General features: G+C 33.3%; 1 protein-coding gene across 1 annotated transcript; it reads right to left on the bottom strand.

The window, feature by feature from the left end:
• Nucleotides 1-1937: 1937 nt before the first annotated feature.
• LOC111029989 lies at nucleotides 1938-11642 on the bottom strand. The gene is made up of 8 exons (XM_022309266.1): nucleotides 11257-11642; nucleotides 10834-11179; nucleotides 6556-6950; nucleotides 4785-5857; nucleotides 4227-4551; nucleotides 3782-3999; nucleotides 2479-2896; nucleotides 1938-2351 (listed from the first exon to the last, which is right to left on the bottom strand). The coding sequence occupies exons 2-8, from the start codon at nucleotides 10934-10936 to the stop codon at nucleotides 2157-2159; spliced, it is 2727 nt and encodes a 908-aa protein (XP_022164958.1). The 5' UTR covers nucleotides 10937-11179; nucleotides 11257-11642; the 3' UTR covers nucleotides 1938-2156.
• Between the last annotated feature and the right edge of the window lie 130 nt (nucleotides 11643-11772).

The raw sequence follows: 11772 nt of genomic DNA, 5'->3' as shown, positions 1-11772 counted from the left end.
GGGTCCCCATTTCCCCAATCCACGTCAGGTGGATTGCCTACTTGATAATATTATACTACTCGCAGTACTACAAGCAAGTCTCATATAAAGTTGGCACTTTTATGGGATCAGGTAGTATCTCTAAATATCTAATAGTTAATACTATGAAACCACAGACATTTGTACACTTAATTAATAAAATGATTAAGAAAATCTATTTATTACCATTAGAAAATGCATACCTATCCTTAGAACACAAAAACATTGATCTGTATAATCAAACAATAGATTTAATTTAAACAAATTATAATTAGTTAATATAACATCATAACCAATCATTATTTCATTGAATTTTTTTTTCTATGAATTTTTTATTGGTCATTGGATGTGGGGTGGTACAGTAAGGTTTTTTTTGTATATTTTTAGTAGGTTTTTAGTTTGAAAGCTTATATCACGTGTTTGTGTATGTGTGGCAAGGTTATGTTGCAAAAAACTTGAGTGGTCACCCATCTGGAAGTTGGCAACAGCAGCTGGCATGTATACTCAGAGCGTTCTCACAGATTGGGCATACAACCACGTATTGAATTTTATGTTAGATTATATTTGTTGTGTTAGATGGTAAGATGTAACAGTTGATTTGACACAACCTCTCTCGGCCAATATTAATAAACTATGTATTTATTTACAATTTAATGTTATTTTTGATTAGTATTACACTAACAACACTAACAAGGCACCTATACAGTCACCAGAATTATTGTGTTTAAACAAAAACCAAAAGGTGCATGAAGAGAGATTATGTTTTCATTTATGTACAACTTACCAGTGATATAGATATTGACATAAAATACATTTTCTGAAATTAATGAAACAAAGTACAAATCAAAATAATTATTTTAGCATTTGTACATTCTGCCTATATATATTTGATAGAAAATAAGTGTAACGGTTTAGTCAGATACCAAACACTTTATAATAAATATAAGTGTTGCGGGCCTTGGCACTCTAGGCGCCAATTCGCTATATAATAACATAGTATATAACATAGTATATAATATAATATAATATATCATAATGTTATTACGGTCATAAACTCCATTAGCATAAATATTGCAACAATATAGTATAGAATATGTACACGACTAGAAATCATGGACGCGAGTCGCTATTCTAAGAATTGACAACAACAACCGATAACACACACACATACAAGCTGCACGCGCCGCTACATCAAAGGAGCCGCCATCACTTATAAGGGAGCCCGTGGGACAGCCTGGGCAGATGTATCATAGTCACGGAGACTTGAGCAACTTCTCGTCACACGCGCACACGCTATTATACTATTACTATATTTTCTGCTAAATAAACATAATTCTATAGTTCAATTTGGTACTTGTTGATTTGTCTCTAAAGCTTATGGCTTTTGGAGCCTTTGGGATTACGCACACAACATAAGTAACCAAATATTATTTACTATCACTTATATTATTTGTATTATATTTATTAAGATTTTTTTAAAATCATATATGTATAGTATAAGATAGTTATTAATAAGTATTCAACATTTTTGATTTAGGGTGCAAAAAAAAACACCAACTAATTATTACGATTTCAATTTATGTGTAACAAAATCCATACAATAAAAAATATTATACTGCATCACTAATATTTATACTTTTTAACTTTTACCAAAATCTGTAATTAAGTATATAAATATATTTATGAAGTTTTCGATTTTTTATATTTTTTTATTTATAAATATTAATTAAACTAATTTTTTGTGTTATTGTATGTAAGTATATTAATGGTTCAGCTTTTTAATTAATTTGACTCTAAATGAATGTTTAAATAGTTATTATACATTATTTGTGCGTAAGTATTTTACTTAAAATCAAAAAATGTATGCTAAATAAAAAATTGAATAATAAATTATTTGTAAAAAAAAAGAAATACTTAAGTAGTTTTATAATTATTATAAAATTGTATTGTACATAATATATATAACAGGGTATAGTAATTAAAAAATTTACATCATTAACATTGTAAGAACAAACAAGTGGAGGAGAGAGAAGAGAAAATACAATACATTTGCTTGATTATTGTAAAGTTTTCCCTGCAGCCACTGTTATTATTACTTAAGTCAATAGTAATCATTGTTCACATTTATGTATATTACATCACAACTGATTCGTTGTTGTAGTGGTTATTATTGTCACCTGTTCAGGCTCTGATTTAAGCTGCTGTTCAGTCTCTGTGGAGGAATATTGCTCTATGAGCTTAGCTAGAGTCTTCTTAACACGCATTGAATCTAGGCGGGAGCTAGGTCTACCAAACCAGCATTGCTGCATTACCCTTACTACAGCGTTGGTTATCTATATGAAACAAACAGTAAAAAAAAACATCATTATCAATGTAATAGATAAATAGGTAAGACTCAGCTTGAACCATATTTCAATCAAAAAGAATATATGGAACAAATTTTAAGAAAAGAAAACCTACCGGGTTTGCACACCACTCAGGTGCCACACCAGGACGATTCTGTTCAGAATCAGTAGAGCACACAACACGACGCATGTCATCAAATCCGGGGTCCCAGCCCACACCACGATCTTGGTACGGTGCTCGGTACATGTATGGGTTGTATCTATTATCTGTGCAGGGTTGTTGTTGATTTTCATTTGGTTGTTGTTTAAGGTGTCCAACGTCATCAACATCAGGTGCAATGAGCGTTCTGGATAGGACTTCCCACATGACGAGTGCATACGAGTAAATGTCAGCATGGCAATATTTTTTGCAGCACCTACACTTTGGTGTATCATTGGTGGCAGTGGAGGAGGTTGAAGAGGAGGCTACTGACGGCACCGCCGTTGTCGTAGTGGACGCAGAAGCCAATGCTAATGCGGCTGATGAGGATACACTGAAAACATAATACATGTAATTTAAATAATAAGGTTTCAACTAATATATTGATAAAACTCAGTGACTTTACAACGGGATAATATCCTGGATAGGCATTGTTAATAAAACCATTATATTGAGATAGGTGATGCTATTCCTTATGAGTTATGACTATACTTCTGTTTTACGTTTTTAATTCAGAGTTAGAATGTTTTGCATTACAACATTTAAATTAATTATGTTATATTTTACTATTTTAAACCTTCTTATTGTCAATATATTACTATCATAATTAGATGATGATCTAATATCATCAATGGGTCTTCTATAGAGCGCAGTAGTCTACAATTTATAAGAATATAAAATTTCATAATTCATGTTTTATTTTTATTAATGTTTTTGTTTTACCTAACCACAAAGTATATTGTATTTTATTAGAACTCATAGTGAAACTATAATTATGTTTATTCTTTTTGTAATTATAATAATACACAAGTAACAGAGTTCTTTAAAATTTGTTGTTATATTCAAATCATTTTTATAATTAATAATGTTTAGTTGGGAGAAAAAATAAATTCAAGTCATAATTATATTATTGAATATTATATAACCATGACTATAAATAATAGTGAAATAGATAAATAATAAAAATAATGTTATTACTAAAACAGCCTATCTCAATATGATTATTACACCTCTCATGAAAAAATTATTATGGACATAAAATTTGAAGTTTTTGTTGAAAACAAATTAATTTTGATTAAAAAAGTATAAACAAACCCTGACATATTTCATTTTGACAAGAAAAAACACTTAAAATACGTTTTAGGGCTCTACTGTAAAATCATGAAAACTGTGATAGGTGGTGTTGCAGCATGAGCGATGATATTATAACCTATCTCACCTGTCATCCAACACCTCTGGCGCCATGTACCGCTTTGTGCCCACTCTCGTATTTTGGTTAGCACCCATGGCTGCCGTTGTTTGAATTGGAAGCATTGCATCCCAGCTAGTGACAGCCATTCCAAAATCAGCTACACAACACACACCTGTTTTTGCGCATTTTACCAGCACGTTTTTACTCTTAATGTCCCGGTGAGCGATTACTGGTTTGACGTTACCCTATTCATAAAATAATGCAAATATTTAATACATATGTAAACAAATTTAAATATCACATCAATATCTAGATAAGATAACATGTCTCCACTGGCATTTGAGGAGTATAAGGGTTGTCAAGTGTCAATAAACATGGTATAAATGGGATGCTGTGATGTATAATTTATAAGTTATAACGTGTATATAACACAGATGATTGATATTAATGAGAAAACTAGCATGCATATTACCTGTGTGCCGTTGATTTCAGTATGTAAGTGACACAGCCCGTTGGCTACAGTGTACAGTACGTTTAACATTTGGCGCACTGTGAGCGGCGGTCTGTCGCTGTCGATTTGCTGAGGTCGACCTCCCCCAGCGACCATTGAGTTGATGTCATATCCATTGCACGTAGCACTAGCAGCTACGGCTGCAGGGGTCTGCAGAAAATCGTACAATGATCCATGCTCATGATAGTGAGTAATAAGCAATAACTGCGTGGTATAAGAGTTCTGTGAAGTCATAATGTCCGAACCAATAAAGCCTAATATATTGTCATGCCTCATCAGGACCGTGCTGTAATTTAATAAGAATCAAACAATTAATATGAACGTTATATTCAGCGGTGTACATCAGCTAGAAATTTAATGATCAATACCGGTGTAAAATTAACCATCATCGGGATAACAAACTGTGTCAATGATATGGTGCAAACATCCCGGTGCGTTATATTTCACATCGATTTGAGCGATCGAATTTCTAGCAGGACCCAGCCTCTATACAGAAGAAAATCAACAGACTAAATATACCTGTAGATTTCTGTTTCTCGCTTCCACGACGGTTCATCCTTCGATAAAAATATTTTGACGGCAACCTGCTCGTGACCGCCGTTCCAGTAAGTGGCTCGCCACACCTCACCATAGCGACCCTTGCCAACGAGTTGTCGGAGATCTATCTGCTTGGCTAAAGTACGTTGAACCAGCAGGGGCAAGCCGTACCCACTGCCACTGGTCCAGTCATCTTTTGGATGGTTATCGTTCCGTCGTTGATACGGTGGGGGCAAAAAATCATCATCGACCGTAGATTCAGTCATAGCAGCGGGTGAGTACTCTGTTGTGTAGGACGGTCGGTTGCTACTACTACCGTAAGTATTTTCGTTGTCAGCTGTCGTCTCGTTGGTCACCACGACGCCCTTGAGCAAGTCGACCATGGTTAAAGCAGTCACGTGGTGTTGTTTCCTCCTACCTCTTCTTTTCTTTCCTTCGCAACAAGATGACGATGACACCACTGATGACAACGACGACGACATTGAGGAAAGCGACAAATGTCGGGGTCTCTTTTTATCACTATCATCACTGTCGCCCTCATCGTGGTGGCGAGCACTCCGATTTCGCCGTTTACTCCTTCTACTGCTGCTGCTCTTGCTTCTCTTCCGCCGTTTCCTCTTCTTCAAAGTGAATGTGGCAACGATAACGACGGCGATCAGTAACGCCGCCACGGAAATGGATGACCACCGCCACCAAGTCATAGCTGCAAGCAGAGAACCGTTGTCGTCGATCGTTGATAAGCCACCGCCCGATAATGATGGAAACGGGCCATCGTTGCAGCGATCACGGCCGTTGCAACATTCGATTGCATAGGTAGATGGCAGTTGCTGGCCGGCAGACGCGGATGAAAAAGTATGCGACGACGTCCAGGTTCGAGGTTGCTTTGAGGTATCATTGTTTTTTGTTGTCAAATCATTACTAATAGCACCCATGCAAGGATGCAGTTCTGCATTGGTTTGGCTTGAATGTCGATGGCCGCCACCATGACCACCACCCATACACCCACGACTAATGCGCACAATGCCATCCTCTTCACGCACTTTTGTCTTATAACACTATATAAAATGATAATGGGAAAATAAGTGTTACAACATTATAATTACAACCATAAATGGGACAACTATATAATCAAAAATGTATGTAAAAATGAAGAAAATATGTAGGTATCTTGGTAATTTAAATTTCCACGCAATAATCAGAAAGTTAGATTCTAAGAACAATTCGACTTTTTGGACATTTTTCAATACAAATTTTTAGTGTTTAGATATTAACGATGTTCTACTTTCTTTAATTACCATTAGGTAGTATAATATGGTATGATTAAATTAACATACTTGAAGCGGAGATTATAAAAACGGTCTTACTAAAGTATCATTTGTGCCCATATTCTAATTAATGTCTAGGTTATAACATTATTTCTAGAATTAAACAGTAAGACCACTAACATTCGTCCGAAAAATTTAAAAATCTTTTTCTAGATAGTATCCTGGTGTTATATTTTAAGTCATGAATCGAACCTGATAAAATTAACCAGATGTTTCAAATGCTGTAATGAATTGGTCACAACTCACAACAAAAGTCCTATTGAGAAAAAAATAGTGGAAGCTATAGTGGAGTCCGCATTATTGTACCTGCCCGTGGAATCACTATGTCACAGTAACAGACAGCTAGGCTGCATTATGTCGACCCGAAGGAGTGGATGGGTTGGAGGACAGTTTGGTACACATCATATAGTAATGAATTAAATACTCACACGCACGGCCCCCGAACACACGTAAAGTTCTTTATCCATGTTACCATCTTGCGTCAGCGGCTGGACACCGTCGTACAAACAGTAAGACTGTTCGTCGACATCAGAATTTCGCTCGTCCCACTGCGCAGGCAACTTGCCTGAACATGACACGCAAGTCAGCAACTCCGTTAGATTCTCCTGGTCATTGTCGTCGTCACCACCGCCCGCCATGGACAGTAACGAGTCACCGCTATCTTTTTCACTATCGTCCTCGTCGTCGTTGCCGCCGAGGCTTTCAAGTCTTTCCTGTTCGCCCATCTCCATCGAGTGGTACAGTTCCAAAGACGATATGCTATTTCCCCCGAGTTTTTTCTGCTGTCCAGTCGGTCCTTTTTCTGCGGTGGCCACCGGTTCACCTGTATAACAAGAAAAGTCATATAAACATCACCAAGACATACAAAAACAGAAATCGACAGCTAATAAACGCAATCACAATTATCGGTAGTCCCCTAATGTATACCAATGACAGTTGTTTTTTACAGTTTTCGAGTAATTCCGCTCGAGACAACTCGTATGAAATGCTGAACAAAACGTCTTGTTATTAGAGAATTCGCGTCAAGATTGTGCATTATTATTAATATTTCAACATTTATCAATAACATTATTTGATGTAAATCATATATTTTGAGCTGACCTCAACTTACAAAAGGTGGAACATAATATTTATAGAGAGCTTTTACTAAATAATTGCGTATCAAACACCATAGACATTCGAATGAAACTATGTGTATTTTAAACATATAAGTTATGACTTACTGAGTAGGTACTACAATTGTGTCTTAAAATATTTCTGAAACAATTTTATTTTAAGTATAAAAATATTGTAACAAAAACAAAATTATAATATTGTATCAAAATCCTAAACATCAAATTTCTGTTGTATAAACATTCGATAAGTAATAAATGTTAAAATAATTCTAATTTTAGAATCTGAGTAAAGCACTACCTAGTTATTGGTTCAGCACTTACACATATTTATGGTTTTTACCATTTAATGAAAACATAAAAAAGTTTAACAAATAAATACTTAATAGATTATTTAGGTAAGTACTATCATTTAGGTTCTTTAGGTAAGTACTCAAAAATGTTTACTCAACTCCATGTTTAACTGAAAAATAGAGTTAAACAGAGTTTTTACTTGATACTATGGAAATCATACAAATTATTTGAGTGCTTAATTTTATTAGACATAAAATAACATTTGACCATGGAAATACCTATTTTTTTAAAATAATTTCATTACATATAAGAGTTCGGATTAAAAATTATATTGGTAGTTATAATTGGTAATACAGATGGAAATCCAAAGTTATGGATCCCTAAACCGTTTTAGCTCCATCGTAATATATATGTGCAAAATAGGTACTAATACCTAATAGATACTATTACCTAATAGGTAATAATGTCTGTGATATATCAAGTAAGGATTAAGTTAATAACTTATTAAAGAAAAAAAAAGGTTAAGAATTTTGTTTATCCAGATTGTCAAGTTTAAAGTATAAATAATTTTAGAAATAAATACCAATACTATAATACATTTAAGCTATGAACCTAGTAAATAATTAATTATTTTAGGTGTTGATAACTATAGTAGAGGTAATATCAACTATAGCTAAAAATTATTACTAAATTACTAAATATATTACTATGCTAATTGCAGTAGGTAGTATTTATATAAATTAGAATGTTAACTGTATAGAGATATGATTATGTATGTCTTTCCAGTAAATGAACATGATGATGTATTAGCTTATTATTTGCTTGGTTAAATGACTAATTTCTCAGATAAACTAAAATTAATTTAAATTAAAAATTGAATTAGTTAGGTATAGAAGTAGGACATAGGTAATTAAATATCTTGAAATCATTGTATGTTATCAAATTAAGCTGATACAAAATTATGATTAATATATCTACAAAATATTATTCATTAGTATCTTATATTTATGTATACCTTTGAAATGTATTGTTAAAGATCATTGATCGTTATAATAAAAAAGCCATCAGGTAGTTTTCAAAAAAAAAAAAAATAATGATAACATTAGTATCTAAGACTGTTTCTTACATTTAACACAGGTGGAACGCCTTGAGCTGCAAAGCAATTTTTTGTGGCCATTATATCAAACAGTATTATGATAATGAATATAAATCAACTTTTGAAAACATCATAGTTGATTTAAGAAAAAGAAAAATGAATTGTTTTATTAAATGTTTGTTAAAAAGTCAACAAAATATTTAAAAAAAAAACAACAAAATAATCAAAATAATTCAGTAGTACAGACATGTAGTTGCACAAATTATATCAAAGAATGATCGTCTCTTCACTGATACCTACTGACAATTTCCAACAATAAAAAATGCTTGCTATTGTTGATGAAATCTGCCTAAATAAAAACAGAACCGAAGAATGAGGAAATATTGAATGCAGCAACTTATAGAAAAAATTAATACTCACAACTTTTAATTTGTATTTGAGGGATTAATGATAATTTTAATGTTACCAAAGAATTAGCCGATATTTCTAGGGTAAAGGGGATTAACACAGAGAAAGATTTGTTTACAAGTATAGATAAATCATTTAACAATTTAGGATTAGAGTGAAAATAATTAATAAGTGTAACAACAGATGGTGGGAAAAACATAAGAGGTTCAAATAAGGGTGTGGTAGGATGAATTAAGAAAAAAATATTAGAAAACCATACTGAAATTCCAATGATTTTTTATGTATAATTCACTAAGAAGTATTGTGTTGTTAAGTTCTTGCGTGGAAAGAAGTTATGAGTGTTGTAATTTCCTCAATAAATTTTATTTGAAAGAATGGTTTGAGCTGGCTATCGTAAATTTCACATTTTTAGGATGAAATTGAATCAGAACACGAGGACGTTATATATTTTACAGACGTTAAATGGTTAAGTATAGGTACAAAACTTGAATGATTTTTCGATTTAAAATTGGAAATAAAAATGTTAATGAATGAAAAAAATAAAACTGTTACTAAACTATAGGATACATCATGGATTCTTGTCTAGGCTTTTTTAATAGATAAAAACAATATTTTTGAGTAAGTTGAACATAAAATATAAACTGATGTTAAATCTTTTCAAGTAAAATTAAAAGGAATACAATCATTAGGATCAACTAATGTTTTATCAATTTTTGTGTTGTACATCTGCGATTGAATCTTTTGTGAAACCGTTACAGTGGGATTTAATTAAACCTAAATATATCAATATCATTAAACAAAATTGTAAGACAATTTTCATGATTTTGATAAGTAAAATAAAGAAATACAATTATTCCAGAATCCTTTTCTAGTGAATATGAATAATGTCAAGAATAATTTATGAAATATGAAAGTCATAGTTGAAATTCAAAATGACAAGGTTCTAAAAAATTATTTTTGGGAATCATCTAGTTTGCCTTCCAATACCTACATTCCCAGGAATCAGACAATTTTCAAGTACATATATATATATATATATGTATATGTATATGTAAGCAGATATTTTGGATTGTGAATTACAGAAAAAATAAACACTTCAAGCCTTAGTGATAAACATTTGCACTCTGTTTTATGATGCTTAACGACAAATTTTCACACTGATATCAATAAATTAACAAATAAATTATACAGGCACAGAAATCACATTAATTTAGTTAATTTACAATTTTATATTTTTTTTCTGTAAAGTACTCATAATTTGATGCAAAATAATAAAATATAATAGTAATACAATTATTAGTTATAGGTACCTATGTAAAATATTTTTTTTGTTAAAATAGCCCTCGATCAAAAGTTGAAAAAAAAATATGACCTGAATTGTTAAAAAGGTTTCCGACCAACGATTTAGGAAGTAATAACTTTGAGGAAAAATAAATGCTCTAGGTTTTTCTAAGTTGTTGATGTTATCAATGACTGATGCCTGAATTTGGTAGGATATATAGGTAAACCCTCGGTTAAACCAGTATCTTATTATAATACAATGTTTATGAAATTTGTCCAAAGTAGGCAATACTTATGTCAACAAACAGATAAATATAATCAGGTATAAGTGACTTAACATATTTTATTCTTTTAATGGCATTTAGTTGGTTAAAGAACTCGAAGAAGACCTAAATAAATCAATGATTTGAGTGTAAAATAAACAGTTGGTACCTTCTACTAAAAAGAAAAAAATCAAAATAATTAACAACTACCTATGCACCAATTAGGAAAATAAATTATATTTAATATATTACTTGGTAATACAGATGCAGCCGCAGTGGTGATTAGCAGCATCAGCACTAACATAACAGTCGTTGCCGCCATTCCTCGGCGGATCAACTTTACTATAGCAGTCATTGTTGTGTGTATCCCTTTCAGTTTTTGTCAAAAGCCCCTAATGCAGCAGTAGTAGCCTTGGTTTTATAATCATACTGGTTGTAGACATTGTGGCCGTTGATGTCTGAGTTGTAGCTTTCAGCATCCGAAGTATCGGCATATTAGCATTTAGTCGTCGGCATCATTAGTCATTGTCACTGTGTAGTCGCCCAAGAAATAGGAAACCAAATGCGAGCCAGACGCAAGAGCCATCTCCGTTAACGGCTTTATTATAAAATACGATACAACAAACTATATTATAATAATGCACTTATAAACCAACACGACGATCGAATACGCACTTTTTGTGTCGGGTAGGATACGAATACGATGCAAACCATCCACTAATGCTATCTGCTCGTTCGCTTGTCGCCGTTTTTGTCACGATCCGCGTACAGGGGCCGAATATTCGACGTTTAGCACCGAGGAGTGTACCGATTGTACTGAACAGTGAATATTGTACATGCGCGTGTGCGTGTGCGAATAATATATTATACTGTATAGTGTATAATTGTAATTATTACTATTATTATTATTATTATTATTATTATGTTGCCGTCGCAATACTCGCACGCACGAAAAGTTAATATTGTCACAAGCGACACAATCTACCTATTATTTGTTTTATGGTCACAAGTCACAATGCGTTCGGCGGCACGGCACACTATGGTCTACGAGTCTTCGCCAATAGCAGGGGGGGGGGGGTCCCGTAGCGGGCGCCGTCGAGGAATGCGGCGGCGGCGGCGGCGGCGGCGGTGTCTACACAGTGGAGGTAGTAGACGGTCGGAGTTGTCGCCCAGTCTCCAACCCACGCAACC

The sequence above is a fragment of the Myzus persicae genome, unplaced genomic scaffold, assembly GCF_001856785.1.
Source record: "Myzus persicae strain clone G006 unplaced genomic scaffold, MPER_G0061.0, whole genome shotgun sequence".
Classification (NCBI taxonomy): domain Eukaryota; kingdom Metazoa; phylum Arthropoda; class Insecta; order Hemiptera; family Aphididae; genus Myzus; species Myzus persicae.
Note: the sequence above shows the minus strand (reverse complement) of the source record. Positions and strands in the feature narration are given on the sequence as shown.